Genomic DNA, 17953 nt, shown 5'->3' on the forward strand with positions numbered 1-17953 from the left:
TGGCTGGCGCCTTAGCCGGTTGAGCTATAGGCGCCGAGCCCCCTTTGTCTTTTAATGAGTCTACTTTTTAAATGACTCATTTAAGATGTTAAATGACTAAGAAGAGCCATTTTCAGTGCCAGGAGTTGGGTAGCAAAAGGAACAGACCCTAAAATGTGTGTTTAACCTAGTAGAGAAGGGACAAGATTCAGAGGATCCATTTATAAGCACTGTAAATAATGGCATTTGTGAAATGACATAACGGCAGGCAAGACAGGTGCCATGTTTCCCCAAAAGTAAGCTCTACCCCAAAAATAAGCCCTAGCATGATTTCTATGCATTTGTTAAATATATAAGCCCTACCCCCATAATAAGACGTAGTGATGGGCATGGCTATGAAGACTATCTGCATAGCCACACCTGTTATTCCTACGCGAGCGGTAAGACTGGAATACCTTTTATCTGCCACAGCTCCTTTCTCTCTCCCAGCCCTTCGAACTTGCACAGGCAGGCATGCTATTGTGCACGTGCGAACGGCTAGGAGTTCATGCATCACTAGCGCCAGCCCCACCAACAAGGTCGGCTTCACCTGTCAGGTTCCAGAAGAAGATGACTTAACTGCATTTGAATAAATGTAGATTGTTGTATTATACTTAATAAAAATAAGACATCTCGGGCGGCACCTGTAGCTCAGAGGAGTGGGGTGCTGACACTGTATGCTGGAGGTGGTGGGTTCAAACCCAGCCCAGCCAAAAACTGCAAAAAAAAAAGACATCTCCTGAAAATAAGCCCTAGTGTGTCTTCTTGAGAAAAAAATAAATATAAGACAGTGTCTTATTTTCAGGGAAACACGGTATGTCCCAGGATTAGATAAAGGGACCAAGGGTGGTGACAAGGACCACTCTATGTCTGTCTCTAGTCAGCATTCTCATCACGTTTCCATTTAGGCTCCAGTCATGCCCATTGGAGCCCATTGGCAGACAAGATGGCTTGCAGCAGGCCAGGTGTGGTAGCTCACGCTTTTAATCCCAGCACTCTGGGAGGCTAAGGCAGGCGAATTGCTTGAACTCAGGAGTTTGAAACCAGTCTGAGCAAGAGCAAGACCCCATCTCTACTAAAAATAGAAAAACTAGCTGGGCATTGTGGTGGGTGCCTATAGTCCCAGCTACCCAGGAGGCTGAGGCAAGAGGATCTCTTGAACCCAAGACCCTGAGGTTGCTGTGAGTTGTGACGCCATGACACTCTACCCAGGGCACAGAGTGAGACTATCTCAAAAAAACAACAAAAAAACAGATGGCATCCAGCAGAAAAGAGGGTGGTATCTCACCTGTCAGGAAAGACATCCTTTTCTATAACAACCCAGTGGATGCCTTGCAGACTCCTCAGCCAGGCTTGGGTCACACATTCATCCCTAAAAGGGCCATTGCAATGAGTTGCTTTGGGCTTTCTGGGCTGAGGAGGGTGTTGCCTACTGCCGAGGACCTTCTGCCAATAGGAAGGAGGTATGCATGTTTGTAAGTGGGGGTAAGTAGGCAACCAGTATCTGCCATTGGTAAAAATGATATCAGAGTGAAATTTAGATCAGAAAATCTTGATGGGGGGCTGGGCGTGATGGCTCACGCCTATAATTCTAGCACTCTGGGAGGCCCAGGTGGGTGGATTGCCTGAGCTTGTGAATTCAAGACCAGCTTGAGCAAGAGCAAGAACCTGTCACTAAAAATAGCTGGGTGTTGTGGTAGGCACCTGTAGTCCCAGCTACTTGGAGGCTGAGACAAGAGAATTGCTTGAGCCTGAGAGTTTGAGGTTGCTATGAGCTATGATACCATGGCACTCTACCAAGGCCAGCAAAGTGAGATTCTCACACACACACACAAAAGAAAAGCTTGTTAGAGGGCCAGGGATGGTTCAATGGCTCATGCCTGTAATCCTAGCACTCTGGGAGGCTGAGGTGGGAGGATCACTTGAGGCCAGGAGTCAGGACCAGCCTGACCAAGAATGAGACCTTGTTTCTGCAAAAAATGAGATTAGGCTTGGCGCCTGTGGCTCAAATGGCTAAGGCGCCATCCACATATACCTGAGCTGGCGGGTTCAAATCCAACCTGGGGCCACCAAACAACAATAATGGCTGCAACCAAAAATAGCCGGGCATTGTTGGGGGGCGCCTGTAGTCCCATCTACTTGGGAGGCCGAGGCAGGAGAATCGCTTGAGCCCAGGATTTGGAGGTTGCTGTGAGCTGTGATGCCACAGCCCTCTACCCAGGACAACAGCTTAAGGCTCTGTCTCAAAAAAAAAAAGGCGTGGGGAAGATTAGCCAGGCATCATGGCATATGCCTATAGTCTCAGGTACTCAGAAGGCTGAGACAGGAGGCTCACTTGAGCCTAGGAGTTTGAGATTACAGTGAGCTGTGATGAGACCACACCACTCCAGCCTGGGTGACTAAGGGAGCCCCTGTCTCAAAAAAGGAAATCAGGATAGAAAGGAAAATTGAAAAAAAGGCTGTAGGAATCTAATTTCCAGAAGGGTAGCTGGGCCCCAGTGTGTCCCCTGTGGCAGCATGCAGTTTCCTCTGAGTCCCTGCCCTTCTCCTCTCTAAATGGTCTACCAGTATTGGCTGTTCACTCCTGTGCACATGACTTTGGATGGGTGGGGGGTTTCTGGGCTTCCAATACAAGCATCAGCCCCTTCTTTTCTGTACCCTGTCTCCAGGAATGCTTCCTGAATGCTCCCCCATGAGCCTCTAAGCTTGAGTGCTCTTCCTCCCTGTCCTGTGCACTATCATGGCCTCAGGCACCACAGGGCTTCCTGTGCTGAGGCAGAGTGGCCTGGCATCCCACTGACCCCTCTGGCCTAAGGAGGAGACAAATGCTGGGGATTTGGCTAATCCCCAGAGTTCTGGTGTGCACCTGTACAGGGCTGGGGCTCTGGGCATTGGAGCACAGCTGCTGGCCACTTTCAGCACCATAGTCCAGGGTGGGGTGTGGTGAGGCAGCTGGTCCTGCTGCTCAGAAAGGCCTTAGAGCTGGTGGGTAGGAGCTAGCTGTGTGAGTCCTTGGTCACTGACCCTGCAGCCCAGTTTGGGGGCACTGCACAGACTCTGAAATGTCCCAGGAGGCTGTGTGGGGATACCAATCGGGCCTTGTGCATTTCGTGCCACCTGGCCTCACGCTAAATATTTATAGTTCACTGAAGAGGCCTCCTTGGGAAAGGAGGAGGTGGAGGAATGAAGGGTCCCACTAGAGGACCTGAAGGCTGACCTGCACAGTGAATCTATAAGTGCTGGTTTCCAGCCCAGCCCCAGCTGGAACTTGAGGTGGCTGTGACCTGTGATCAGGACTCTGTACCCAGGGTAGCAGTTTGGTGGTCTAGTGGGGCTGGAGGAGAGATCGCTGGTAGCCAGCAGCATCTAGGTTCTTGAGCTGGAGCAAGAGACAGGATGATGGAATGGTGGGACAAGGCCCTGGCTAGACTTGGGCATCTGGCACACTCTGTGGGGGAGAAGAGGAGGCCCAAGGTGGGTGGACTAATAAACTAACTCCCCATAGGTCCTGGTCCGGCGACTCCCCAATGGCACAGAGCTCCGAGGCCGCGTTGTGGAGACCGAGGCATACTTGGGGCCAGAAGATGAAGCCGCCCACTCAAGGGGTGGCCGGCAGACCCCCCGCAACCGGGGCATGTTCATGAAGCCAGGGACCCTGTACGTGTACATCATCTACGGCATGTACTTCTGCATGAATGTCTCCAGCCGAGGTAAGCAGTGCTGGGGTGCTGGGGCTTAGGGAGCAGGAGGGTTGGCAGAGAGAGCCTCTCAGCCAGCTATCTAGCCCCCCAACCCCCATAGCTAGCTCCTACCTACCAGCTCTGAGGCCTTTCTGAGCAGCAGGACCAGCTGCCACACCATACCCTCAGCCAGTAGCCAGGGGACCCCTAGGGTTACTGGGTAGGGTGGACATTGGAAAAAGGAGATGTCATTGCTAGGGCAGGATTTTAGATTGTTGGTTTGGTTTTTTTTTTTTTTGAGACTATCTCACTTTGTTGGCCTCAGTAGAGTTCTGTGGCATCATAGCTCACAGCAACCTCAAATCAGGCTCCAGAGATTCTCTTGCCTCAGCCTCACATGTAGCTGGGACTACAGGCACCCGGCACATCCCCTGGCTACTTTTAGAAATGGGGTCTCATTCTGGCTCAGGCTGGTCTTGAATTTAGGAGCTCAGGCAATCCACCTGTCTTGGCCTCCCAGAGTGTCAGGATTACAGGTGTGAGCCACTGCACCTGCCCTGGGGCAGGGTTTTGAGAGCTCTGGCTACATTGTCGATGCAAGGTTGGAGGGGCTGCAGGCCCCCACAAAAAAGAGGCCAGTGGATAACCCTGAATGTAGATCAGACAGATTTTGGGAGGCCACTGCTGGTCCCATCTACCCAAGATGGCACTGGGTAGATTCGTTAAGGGCTGGTCATGGAGAAACGGATGGAATCAATTTGGGGTAAAGTTGAACTCAGGCAGGAGCCTTGCCAGGTAGCCCATTATGGAATCTGAATCAGTTGTTCTCAACTAGGGGCAATTCTGCCCCCCAGGGGACATTAGGCAATGTCTGGAGACATATTTTGGTCATCACAGCTGAGAGGAGCTACTAGCACTTAGTGTGTGGAGGCCATTGCTACCGCCCAACACACACAGCACACAGGATGGCCCCCAACAATGTCTCACTTGGCCCCAAACATCAGCACTGGGGAAGAGGGAGGCCTGAGCTTCTGGAACCCACTTGTCTCTGTGGGTCCAGTGCTGGGGCAGGCTATGTCCTTGGGGAACATGTGGCTCTGTGTTCTTGGGATTCTGTATGCTCAGGAGGAAGAAGTCAGGGTCAGAGCCACTGCTGACCAGGTGCAGGGTCTATGAGGTCCCCCTACCCCCCAGGCAAGCCTTCCCCCACCCACCCCAAGATGAGCTAATACTTAGGGAGGCCCACGAGCAGCCCAGGGCATGTAACATTGTGGGTCACAGGTTTGTTGAGTACAGTGATGTGAGGACTGTGAGCACCCCAGTCAGCCAGCCAGGGGTGTCTAGTGCTTGAAGCCATGGGGGCTGAAGGCTATGGAGACCCCAGGACTGTCCCTGGCCTGGCAAAAAACCAGTGCTGAGGGAAACTGAGTGGACATTAGAAGATGGCAGCCCCCACCACCACCACCAAGGGCCATCTGAGTGCCCTGGGGAGCTTGCTCATGGGGCTTCCTGTTGGCCATGCAACCAGCCCCTCACATGGCGCAGGTCTGAGAAAGAAGCATAGAAACACTTGGTGCTGTGTCTACAAAGGAGGGGTGGAGCCCAGGGCTCTGGGGTCTGGTGGACAAGGTAGGGGTAGGATGGTAATAAGTAATATCTGGACACTGAGACCAAGATGCCCCAGGAAAGTCCAGGTCTAGAGGGCCGGGCTCTCCACCGCCCCCACCATGGGTGCAGGTGGTCAGAGCTAGGGTTGTTTAGGTGGAGTAGAGGTGAAGGGAGACCAGGCCATGGCCATCACCTGCCCTTGGGGTGGAAGCAGCACATGGAGATGAGGAAAACTGGTCAAGATAAGGATGAGACTACTAAGAGCAGGGCCAGGGTGGGCAGAGTAGTAGAGGTGAGGGTATAGAAGTCTGGCAGGAAGAGAGCCGAGGTGTTAGCGTTGTCAAGATATGGGACTTGGATGCCTTCTAGGTGAAGGAACCAAGTGAAGGGAGTGTGGTAATGGGGGCAGCCAGGCTGCTCCTTTGTCTCATTTGCAAGGGACTTGGGGGCTCAATGAAACAGTAGGGGGCATGTGTCTTGCACCCACAGGGACTTATGGGGTCTTGCCCACTCCTTCCTGCTGAAGTGGCTCAGGGTGGGCACAGAGGGAGCACACTTGTTGAGCTGGGAGCAGGTGGGAATCACACGGGCTGGGACTTCAAGGCTGTGCCTAGCCCTGCCTGTATCTTACCATAGTGTGACAACTGGCTGGTTAAGGGGTGTCATCTCACATGAACTCTGCATTTGCTAAGATGCTGGCTGTGCCAAAGGGCATGGCTTTGCCCACTCAGGACTGGCTCCTGGTGCTGATATGGAGGCCATGTGGTGAAGGCCACCCTCCAGCTGAGTTTCTGACTCCCAGTGGGGAGGCAGGCCAGGAGTACATAGGTGAGCTAGAGCAGGTGCCTTGCTGGAAGGTCAGGGCTCCTCTGGCTCGGGTCCATATCACCACTGTCCCAGCCAGGAATCTGAGTGGGCTTCCCAGATATCAATGGCAGAGGGAATTTGGACACCTGTATTTCCTGGAGCAGCCCATACTGGTGAGGGAGAAGCTACACAGGGTGGGGGTTGGGGGGGGGTAGGAGGACATCCCAAGAGAGCCAAGGGGGCTTCGTCATTTTCCCATGAATCAGCAGCTGAGCTCTCTCAGCCTCCTGTGCACATGGGTGGCTACTCCAGGCTTGGCCAACATGGATACCAAGTTGGTGAGGCAGGTGAAGAGCCTTGGAGCCTGCTTAGAAACTAGTGGAGACTGTAGCTAGGCCCAAGCCTTCCTGGCAGAGAAGCCCCCACCAAGGGCGGACTGGCTGTCTAGAACTTTCTGCACTAGCCTTGTAGCTGCTGCCAATTGCAAGACCAGGGAAGCCAGACAGAAAGGAGCTAACGGGTGTCAGCCACTCACCAGGGTCTCAAGCTGGTTCTGGCTTCATGGGAGCAGCCAGTGGGCTGCCCAGTGGGCAATGGTACAGGCACACAGGAGGAACAGGCAGAGGGATCCAGACACAATGAGATGCAGACCCCTCTCCCGGGCTAGACCCAGAAGGCAATGGGAGCAGGCCACAAGCAGAAAGGCCTCTGTACCATCTCTGCAACACTGGTGTGCCCTGTGGCTGGGAGGGCAGGAACCTAGGGAAGCTCTGCTTCTAAGCTGCCTGCCTGCCCACAGGGGATGGAGCCTGCATCCTTCTGCGAGCACTGGAGCCACTGGGAGGCCTGGAGACCATGCGGCAGCTTCGCAGCACCCTCCGGAAAGGCACTGCCTGCCGCATCCTCAAGGACCGTGAGCTCTGCAGTGGCCCCTCCAAGCTGTGCCAAGCCCTGGCCATCGATAAGAGCTTTGACCAGAGGGACCTGGCCAAGGATGAGGCCCTATGGTTGGAACGTGGCTCCCTAGGGCCCAGTGAGCAAGCTGTGGTGGCAGCAGCCCGGGTGGGCATTGGCTATTCAGGGGAGTGGGCCCAGAAGCCCCTGCGCTTCTATATCCAGGGCAGTCCCTGGGTCAGTGTGGTGGACAAAGTGGCTGAGCAGGATGCACGAGCCTGAGCAAAGTACCTGCTCAGACAAGGCTTTTTAATTGTTTAAAAACCAAATAAATCTTTTATTTCTAGAAAACTGCTATCTTAGCCAGGCACCCCCTGGCTGGTCAGTGCCTGTCTCCAGCACAGAGGGGCTCAGGGCTGTGCACAGCACCAGGCCCACTGAGTGATGGGGCAGTCATCAGAGAGTGTACAGACAACCCCCCTGAGGTTGGGCCTCCTGCACAACTGGGCAGGGGGTATACACAGGTAACAGGGCTGCCCAGTGGCGCAGTCCAGGCCCTGGAGTGTCTTATGGTCAGGACAGGTGACAGCTTTGCTATGAGTCTGCTAGTGGCTTATTTGGGGTCATAGTGAGGGCTAACCCAAGCTAGGAAGCAGCAGCATGTGATGGGCAGAATCAGTGCTAGGCAAGGGTACCATGCAAGACTTTACCATGGACAGCCCTCAGAGGGGTGGGGATAGGCTGACCAAGTGTTCCTACACCTCCTGGGTGTCCACACAGTGGGGCCATGGGGCACAGTCAGTAGAAAGGAATGCCTGAAAACGTGCAGCCCGCACTCACATAGGACACAGGCCTCATCAGACTTGAGCCCTGAGAGGCTCCCTCCAGCCCTGTGACATGAAGGCTGCTGCTAGGGTGAGCAAAGTAAGAATGTAGCGCTCACTGTACACCAGACTGAACTGGCCTGCAGCAAGGAAGACAGTGGGGGTTTGGCTTTAGGCAGGCCTAGGTGGACCATCTAGCCCAAGCCTCAGGGCCAAGAGAGCTCAGGCATGTGGCGATGGGGCTACAGGGTAGGGGAGGCTGGCCCCACCCGCACACTCCAGCAGCCTCTCCACTCTGCACCTGGGCTCACGTGAGCAGTGCCTGGAAGACAGCAATGACGGGGTCCTCGTGGGTGGCTACCACCAGTACACTACGGAACTTGTCGCAGAGCGTGAGCAGCTGGGAGCGCCGTGCATTCTCATGGTACATGATTTCTTCCAGATGGTGGCGGCCACGGAAGTAGTGAAGGAGCCTGCAGGGAAAGTCTGCATGAAGTCCGAGGAGGCTGGGACTAGAGGCAACCAGAGGCCTGAGGAGGGCGGGGACTGGGGGGGGGAGGTGTCAGAGAGGCGGCCCCACCATGGATGGGAAAGCCAGCAGCTGGGACTACAGTGAGTTCAGGAGGCTGCATAGCTCTCAAACTTGGAGCTGCCCACTCCTGCCTTCTGGTGTGGGAAGGGATCTTTGTGGCTTCTCAGTTTTTTGAGACAAGTCTCAAGCTGCTGCCCTCAGTAGAGTGCCATGCTTTGTGGCTTCTCTTTTGTGCTACTGCAGCAGAGTATCATGCGGCTCTGAACCCAAGCATTCACTGCTCTCCTGGGTCTCTCCGCTGAGGCTATGAGAAGCAGCCAGGATGCAGGCAAGGCCTAGGCCAGCTGCCTCAAAGTGTTGCAGAGAGTCTCGAGGACCTAGAGTGTAATTTTCCACTGGGGGCTCAGACCCTGCTAACCATCCCTCTCCCAGAAAACCATGCATCTACAGTGCCCCTCAAATGAGGGTGAGGGTGACAAGGGATGGTCCAGCCACATCACCTATGATGTGAGAAACCCTAGAGCCCCACAGCTGAGTCCTGGCCAAACCCTGCCAAGCCCCTATGGGTGAGAACTTGCTACCTTTCTGATCAGACTTGGGTAGGAAGTACTGGGAAGACTCCCAGAGAGAGGCACATCTGGTCCCAGACCCAATAGGCTGAGTTCTATAAGCCTAGTTGGTGGCACCTGCCCTGCACACAGGTACCAGGTAGGGACACTTGAGTGCTGGAGATACCACCTCAACCAGGAAGAGTACTGTTTGCTGTCCATAAATTTAAATTTGTGATCATGCTGGGTACATCCCTGTCTGCTTTCTGTCCTGACCCTGAGATTGGGCCCAGCCCCACGTAATCATCCTGTCCCCACCTGGCAAACATTCGGAGGTCCTCAGGGTTCTGGGCTGCAGGCACACTGAGGATGGCTGCCCGCTCATGCTCTGATAGGCTGGCCAGCAGGTTCTCTGTCATCCGCTTGTTCAGTGGTGAGTCCCCGCTAGGGAGCAGCTCTGCACTGGAGTTGTCCATGCTGGGGCTAGTGAGGGTCATGTCATCACTGCTGGCTGTGGGTGGGTACAAGTCAGGGTGACAGCACCCTGGATGCCACGGTGCCAGGGGGAGCAGCCAGGGCACAGCCAGCAGCTGGACCTCCCTAACTCCCACAATGCCTCACCTAGGGTCCTAGCTGTACCATCTGTCCTGCAGGGTACTGACTACCACCCCCTCCTGTGGGTATGACACAAGACTTCCCGAGTGCTGACCTGGAAAAGGAGCCTCCCTGCTATGGGAACAGCCCTGTGGACCCTGAAGAGGTATGCTGTGTACCCCGACACCTCAAGGCAGGCCTGAGCTTTCTACCCTCACCTGACAGGGAGGATGAGTACCCTAGGCAGGCAGGGTCCTCACTTGGAGCCTGATACCCGAGGCCAGTTCCCAGCTGGAGAAGAGGACTTTCAAAACCTCCCATCCCCTTTACTTCCCCAAGCCTGGGGACTGGATCTTTGTGGCTTCTCCTCTACCAGGGGCTAGGGCAATAGCCTTTGGAGGCACATAGTGGCCACACAGCTCTTTGAAGAAAAAACTGTGACAGTCATTGTCTTCTCATGGGCCCTCAGGCACAGAAGTTTGACTCTGCTGGTGATGATGTGAGATCCTGCCCTGATCCCAGGCTAGAGAAGGGGATTCCAGCAGGGACTGGAAGGCTGGGGCTGTTCCTCACCCTTGCAAGCTCTTGCTAAAGCGCCCAGAGGCAGCACTGCCTCCTCACAGTGAGTGGTGGGGAAGGGTCTCCTTGAGAACATTAGTGGGTGTGCACTTGTGTGTGCACAGCTGTGTGAAGGCCCCTCATTCCTGGCAGTGCCCATGGGGAGCCTCCTGTCTGCCAGCCCCAAAAGTCTTCCCACACCACCAGATAAATGTCCTGGGGTGCTTACTTGGGGAGCCAAAGCTGAGGGCATTGGGCGTGCTGAGGCTGCGGCCCCCAACGCGGGCAGTGAAGGGGACATCATCCTCTCGCGGGCGGGGTTCCTCCTCACTGGGTGAGGCCATCAGGCAGACATAAGTGTGCAGCTGGATGAGGAGCCGGTGCTGCAGCATCCATACCACCATCTGGATGAGCTGGGTCTACAGGCAGGCAGCAGGTAAGGCTGGCCCCCTAAGCCCCAATATCTTCCTGGGGGCTCAGGGAGCCATGGCCCCAGACACAGACCCTGTGTGCTTTGGGTGCTGACTCCTGGGTAGGAAGGCCCTCCTCTCAGAAAAGGAGCCCCACCTACCAGCAAGCTTTGCCAGGCCAGCTTACCCTCCAGGGAAGGAAGTAGACCAGAGAACCCTAAAATCACACCACACTGGGTTGGGTCAGTATCTGGCTAGGGGGCAGGACCTGCCACATGGAGGCCCCCTACATCCCCTCCTCTGAGCCAACAGCCCCACTGTGCTGCTGAATCTGCCTCTACTCTGCCTCCCCCACCAGTAGCCCAGTGGGGCCTGGCAGCTGATCCTCTACCAGGCAAGCCCAGGCACTGCTCAGAAAGAGGCTGTGAACAGATGCTATGGGAGCAAAAAGTCTTCTTGGATCTACCTGAGGGTGTACCCTGGTCACATGGGTGACTCCAGAAGGAAGCTGAGCACAGGGACCCTCTATGTGCCTGAGGGATGGCAGGGCAGGCTAGCAACTGACCAAGAGCAGTGTGGGCAGAGCCCAGCACCAGTGAGAAAACACCTCCCAGACCCCAGATGCAAGATAGCAAGGAATCCTCAAAGAGCATTCGGTGTCCTCAGATATACACACCTGTCTGCTTGTCTTTGGAGGGTATACAAGGAACTGCTTGGTCAGGGCCACCTCCTGGGAGGGGGAATGGAGGACACGCCACAAGCATGTGTAATGTGCTCAAAAGCCAATAAAATTAGCTAAAGTATTGCAAAATATCCAGCCTTAACATGAAAGAAAGAAAAACAAAGGGGCGTCACAGCACTGGAAAGCCTGTCCCTTAGACTGGCGGAACCAAATCTGGCTCCATCTGGGCCCTGTGACAAGGCAGCCACTCTGTCATGGAAAATCCAGTCCATTATCTAATCCACTGGGACATTTCTGCTGGGACAGGGGCACCAGCAGCCCCTCCCAGCACTACCCCAGGAGGAAGGGTGGGAAGTGCAGATGCAAAGCTTGTCTTTTCTTCAGCTAGTACAACCTGGCACAGTTCCTGGAAGCCAGAGGCTCTATGAAAGACTGCATTCAGAGCTTTGTCACACTCAGCGTCTAAAGGAACTGAAAACCAGGACCTTATTCTCATTCACAATTTGAGAAAGGAAAGGGTTTGATTTTTCTTTTTTTGAGGCAGTCTCACTCTGTCACTGAGGCTAGAGTTCAGTGACCTTAGCCCAGCTCACAGCAATCTCAAACTTCTGGGCTCATGCAATCTCCTGCCTCAGCTTCTTGAGTAAGTGGGACTACAGGTGCCGCCACTATGCCCAGCTAATTTTTCTGTTTTTAGTACTGATCGGGGTCTCGCTTTTGCACAGACTGGTCTCAAACTCCTGAACTGAATTGATCCTCCCACTATGGCCTCCCAGGGTGCTGGGATTACCACACCCAGCTGAGAAGAGTTTGACTTTAAGGATTGGTTTTTGCCTAATAGATCTGGCATTTGCTGAAACAAATACTTCATTTCTAGAGACAAAGCACAGAGGTATCTCCAACACCTGTCTTATTGGCCTTATCCTGGGTTCCTGCCCAGAGCTCCAAGAGCTCAGCAGATGGAAGGGCACAAAACCTCCTTGGTTTCTATGGACACTTTGGCACAAGGCTGTGAAAAAGTGACACCCTACTACTGCCCACAGGGGAAGCCACAGGACCACTATAGATGCAGACTTAGAAGTTAATCTACACCTGCAGGAGCCCCACCCCTTCCTGCTACATGTGCCCCTGCCCTGACCCAGGCCCACTACCCAGCACCACCCGGACTGGTCCTCCCCAGGTCCTCTCCCATAAGGACATCCTGGGGCCAGTGATGCCAGAACTCATACTCACAGATCCCATGGACACTTGAATCATGGTGGGGGAAGGGGCCAAAAGCTAAACCTCTTAGAAGACCAGGCTCAGGCCCTCAGGCCCACGGAAGCTCTGCTGGCTTGGGAAGGGTCAGCTCCCTCCTGTAAGAGCCACCCACTGCAGCCAGGGCAGCTCCTCAGGAAGGGGACAACTGCTTGAGGGTCTGCAGATAGCCTGGTTGGCTTCTGGAATCCTCTGACAGGGTGCAACAGCTGCACAGCAAGTCTCCACAACCAAGGTGAGGGGGCAGCAGGGCCAAAGATGCTCATGTTGAGGCCAACAGACAGGTAAGCGGACCTGACCCACTTTGCCCACCACACCAGGCTCCTGGAACTTCTGTGACTCACCTCCTGCACAGGGGGAGCCAGGGGGTTCCTGAATTCTGACAAGGAGACAGGCAAGGAGAACTTGGCGAGGACAGATGGCAGGTCATGAGACGGGAACTGACAGGAGAACTGCTCAGCCAGCGGGGAGTACCTAGGGGCAGGAGGGCATGGGGTGAGCTCAGCCACCCCCACCATGCTCTCACCACGGGCCCTCAGCAGGGAAGCATGGATGTGAGTGGATTAGCATAGCAGGAGGCATAGCAGAGCTGTGCAGGCCTTTAGGGGACAAAGCCCAGATACTTGCTGCCCCGTGACTACAGGAGCCATGGGTACAGGATAACCCTGCACATCCTCAGATCTCTCAGGGTGGGTAAGGAGAGCCAGCCAGGAGGGCCACACAGGATTGAACCAGACCAAACTGGTACCTTGGCACACCAGAGGCTGGATGTGAGGCTAAAGTGACAGCCTGGCCTCAGGGCTTCCACAGCCTCTAGTGCCTGGCTGACCTAGGAGCATTGCCTTGAGGTCCACCAGCCTCACACCTTCCCACTCAAGGCAGCCAGAAGTACTCACAGACACACACTGGCATTAGGAGACAGCATGTAGACGTTGTTCTCACACAGTGGATAGATGATGATGGCCTTACCCCAGTATACCAAGTGAGCCGCAAGCTGGAAAACCTGTGGGCAGAGGGGAAGTAGGAAGGCTGTCCCACCTTGGCTGAAGGCAGTGCTTAGCCTAATGGCCATAGCACCCCTGCCCTGGAGAAGCTGGCTGGAGGTTCACATAGCACAAACTTTGTGGCCATGGCTCATGAGGCTCCTCTGACCAGCATCTTCCCCACCTCCCATCAGGGCACTGGGCAGAGAATACACAAAACCTTTTATCACTGTTGCTGTGCTGTCTGGGCTCCCACTGAGGAGTAGTAGTCACAGACCCATGCTGCAAGTCAAAGCATGAGGACATCAGGGGGTGCTGGGGAATACCGAGTCAGCTCGACTTGGTATCCTAGCAGAGGAATAGCCCTCCCACACCTACTAGGACCACAGTATGGTCTCCCCCAATGACAGTGGATGTCAGTCACTCAATGTGCACACCCATGAGCCCCACACTGCTCCAGAGTGCCTTCATTACCCTGAAGAACATCCCCCTGCCCTGTGCTTTTGGACTCTCAGACACCAGGAGACAGATAAACTCGGATATCCAAAATCCCTTCCAGGGGAAACCTATGGCAGCCCCAGCTTGATGGGTACGCAAGTGCAGCACTCCATGGGAAGGAGTGCTGACCCCAGCACCACCTCATTTACTGCCTCACCTGACACTACTGATCCTCTGTGTCCCTAACTACACGTGGTGCCTGCCATGCTGCTGAGAACACATCTTCCTCATCTCAGAAAATGAGACCTCTGGTGGCACTGCCAACTCTAAACACAGCTGATTCCAGTGCCATCACCACCCTCTTCTCTCATCCAGGGCCCCTGATAGTTGCTCTAAAGCAGACTCATGTCCACTTTTCTCTACCTTTGCCACCCAGCCTGGTGATCTCCACCTATCCCTGCATCAGCCCTCTCTGATCTCTCTGCCCTTCTAAGACACTTTCCACAGGCAGCCAGAGTACCATTCTGAAAGCCAAAACTCAGTATCAGCATTACAGAGCAAGTAATAGCAGCACCATGCTCCCTCTTGAGGCATCTTGAGGCCATATCACTCCCATCTCTGCCTCCCTCTCATAAGGGCCTGCCAGAATAATCTTCCCATCTCAGGAAAGACTCCTTAAGCTAATAACATCGCCAAAGTCCCACATAAGATCACATTCATAGGTTCTAGGGATTTGGGTGTGGCTGTCTGTGGGGGCCATTATTCAACAAAAGGAACATACCAATGTGGCCCTAATTTTGTTACTTATAAATAATATGTTTATGGCTTGGCGCCTATAGTTCAGCAGCTAGGGCGCCAGCCACATACACTGGAGCTAGCAGGGTTCAAATCCTGCCCGGGCCTGCTGGACAACAATGTCAACTACAACCAATAAATAAAAATAGCCAGGTATTGTGGCAGGTGCCTATAGTCCCAGCTACTTGGGAGGCTAAGGCAAGAGAATCACTTGAGGCTCGGCGCCTATAGCTCAACCAGCTAAGGCGCCAGCCACATACACCTAAGGTGGTGGGTTCGAATCCCCAGCCCGGACCCGCCAAACAACAATGACGGCTGCAACCAAAAAATAGCCGGGCGTTGTGGCGGGCGCCTGTGGTCCCAGCTACTTGGGAGGCAGAGGCAGGAGCCCAGGAATTGGAGGTTGCTGCGAGCTGTAATGCCACGGCACTCTACCCAGGGGGACAGCTTGAGGCTCTGTCTCAAAAAAAAAAAAAAGAGAATCACTTGAACCCAGGAGTTTGAGATTGCTGTGAGCTATGATGCCACAGCATTCTACCAAGAGTAAAAAAGTGAGACTCTGTCTCAAAAAAAGTAACAATATGTTTACATATATAAATTAAAACCTTGGATCTACAGGCTTACCTCTGGGATAATGGAAACTTTCTTTTGTGTGTGTCTATAATTTGTAACATTTTTTTCTTGACCAAAACCCCCCTAGCATTTAGTCTATGAGGGATTTCAAATCATCTGGTGACATTCAACCCCTGGAGCCAACACCCCACCTTGGGCCACCATGTCTGAAGAGGCCATCTCTAGGGAAAAGTGATATCAGAAGCTAGCAAGATGACTCCCAGGGCTAGGCCCCAGGGGCTTCCACAGAGTAACACAGCACCAAACACTGGCTGATCCACACCAGGTATAGGCTGGGGGTGGGACCTGCCCCCACCCAGGCAAGGCCAAGCCAGGGACATGAGGGGACATCAGAGACATCAAAGCCTTGTCCAAGGAGACTCTGACAGCAAGGCGGGGGGGGGAGGGGGGCACAACATCCAGCACAGACTCCCCATCAGACGGCCCCCATAGAAAGTGAGTGGCCAGCTCCTTTCAGGGCATAACATGGGACCTGCAAACACTCACAAAATTTTTTTTTAAAAGATAAAATTTTGTTTTATGGATGCTACAGAGGTGAGCAGGATATAGTCCTGACTTGGTCCTGTCAAGGCCAGGAAAATGACTGAAATATGGACAGAATCAGGTAAGTGCTCTCACAGGGAGTGCATAAAAGGTCATGGGGTGCAGAGGAGGGAGAGATTTATTTGGAAACAAGAATTTTAAAAGGCTGCTTTAGGGAAAAAATAATGGGATGAGCTCTCTAGTATGTTTCATACTAGAAACAGAGTCCAGCCTTATGCTTGGCTCCTCCACAGGCCAAGAGAAGCAGCAGCAGCCCCTACCTCTCCAGAAACCTAGGGGTTCTTTGTGCCAGGCCACTGCTGCCTCCTGGTGGCCATGTGGTGCACACTGCCACCCGCCTCCGGGTCCTGGCCACCTACAGGCACCCCTTGACCCTGCTCTCTGGCTGTCCTCTGGATAGCACCCAAAACCCTAGGCAGCTCCAGCATGACTAGATCCACAGCCTGTCATCGGAGGCTACTCGTCAGCAGTCCCTTCTCCTATCTCCAGCTTTTCCCTTTGCTTTTCCTCACTCTCAACCCAGGCACCACCAGATCCACAGACAAGGCTGAGGGGCCTCTACCTGCTCAGAATGCACAGACCAGCCCACAACACATGGCACAGCGAGGAGGTGGCACCTTGCACAAAAAGCACAGGCCAGAGCACATGTGCACACACAGTTGGTCCTGGCTCTGCGTGTGGGCATGCTGGTGTCTGAGCTTCCTGCCCTCTCTTCCTACATGCTACTGCATGGGCTACTATTAAGCCCCCATAAGCCAGCCCCACACATTGCATGCTCCTGCCCACACAGCCCAGTCCCAGTGTCTCATGCTCTAGCACTAGGAGCACCTTACTCCATTCTCTTGTAGCCTCACCTCACTTCACCTCCTCACCATGTGGAAGAGGCAGCCCAAGACCCAGGTCAGTCTCAGACACCAGCATCTCCAAACATCACAAGACCCACCCTTACCCCCAGCTGGACATAAGTGCTGGAAAGGCAACATGGTGGGTGGTCTGCTTTTTTGCCACCCCAGTGACTCCCACATCCTCAAGATGCACCCAGGGCCCTTCATTCTCACCCATCCAGGCCCCAGGGCCATACCTGTAGCAAGGCCAAGTCTGCATCCTGGGCTAGCTGCTGCAAGTTCTTCACAGCAGACGTAGTCTTGATCACCCGCACCAGGGCAGGGGAACAGTCAATGGGGAGTTCACCCAACAAGGTCTTCTCATCACTGAGCAGCAGCAAGGCATGGTAAGGGCTGCAAAACAGTCACTTGTCAGGATACCCTGCCCCAGGTATGCATTTGGAACACAAAGGTACAGCCAGAGCCCTGCACTGCAGAGAGAAGAGGCCATGGGAGGAATCAGAGAGAAGAGCAGTAGTATGTCTAGGGGCATTTATAAAATCTGCAAGGATCACTGTCACCCTCAGAAAAGAACAAATCCGAACAAAACTGGGGAAGGCATGAAGGCCAGACTCTGTATCTCACTTTTGGGATGGCACAGCAAATGTATGCTGACTAAAGAAAAGAATGTTCCTAAGGAAATAGTATCAACTATGGTAAAAGCCAAATCCCCTTCACAAACTATGAACAGAACTACTTAAAAAATATGCTTAGCAGGGGTGGTGCCTGTGGCTCAAGGAGCAGGGTGCAAGCTCTATATACCAGGGGTGACGGGTTCAAGCCTGGCCCTGGCTAAAACTGCAAAAAAAAAAATTTATATATAAGCATATATATATATATGCTTAGCAAGAAAGACTAGAAGGGAAAGACATCTGACTTGATGCACAGGACTTGGAGAGGGTGGGAAGAGGATTTGGGAGTGCTTTGCTTCATGTCATTTCCAAATTTTCAGGAATATACCCAGATGTCTTTTTCCAATTAAAAACTATTCAATGGGCTCAGCGCCTGTGGCTCAAGTGGCTAAGGCACTAGCCATGTACACCCAAGGTGGCGGGTTCAAATCCAGCCTGGGCCCGCCAAACAACAATGACGGCTGCAACAACAACAACAACAACAACAAAAATAGCCAGGCATTGTGGTGGGCACCTATGGTCCCAGCTACTTGGGAGGCTGAGGCAGGAGACTTGGTTGAGCCCAGGAGTTGGAGGTTGCTGTGAGCTGTGATGCTACGGCACTCTACCCAGGGGGACAGCTTGAGGCTCCTA

At 53.8% G+C, this 17953-nt stretch overlaps 2 protein-coding genes across 2 annotated transcripts in view; one reads left to right on the forward strand and one right to left on the reverse strand.

Annotated features, from left to right (window-relative positions):
• Positions 1-7358, forward strand: part of MPG (N-methylpurine DNA glycosylase) — an 11094-nt gene extending 3736 nt beyond the window's left edge. Inside the window, exons 3-4 of the mRNA XM_012805783.2 lie at positions 3524-3728; positions 6913-7358. Coding sequence (XP_012661237.1) covers positions 3524-3728; positions 6913-7289 — 582 coding nt within the window. The 3' untranslated portion in view covers positions 7290-7358. The remainder of the gene's footprint in view (positions 1-3523; positions 3729-6912) is intronic.
• Positions 7359-7476: 118 nt separating this feature from the next.
• The window catches only part of NPRL3 (NPR3 like, GATOR1 complex subunit), a 51804-nt gene continuing 41327 nt past the window's right edge, over positions 7477-17953 (reverse strand). The window contains exons 8-13 of the mRNA XM_012805782.2: positions 16886-17042; positions 13309-13415; positions 12757-12886; positions 10293-10482; positions 9230-9422; positions 7477-8304 (exon numbers count right to left, since the gene is read on the reverse strand). Coding sequence (XP_012661236.1) covers positions 8139-8304; positions 9230-9422; positions 10293-10482; positions 12757-12886; positions 13309-13415; positions 16886-17042 — 943 coding nt within the window. The 3' untranslated portion in view covers positions 7477-8138. The remainder of the gene's footprint in view (positions 8305-9229; positions 9423-10292; positions 10483-12756; positions 12887-13308; positions 13416-16885; positions 17043-17953) is intronic.

This window comes from Otolemur garnettii, unplaced genomic scaffold, assembly GCF_000181295.1.
Source record: "Otolemur garnettii isolate 467f Iridium unplaced genomic scaffold, OtoGar3 scaffold00044, whole genome shotgun sequence".
Classification (NCBI taxonomy): domain Eukaryota; kingdom Metazoa; phylum Chordata; class Mammalia; order Primates; family Galagidae; genus Otolemur; species Otolemur garnettii.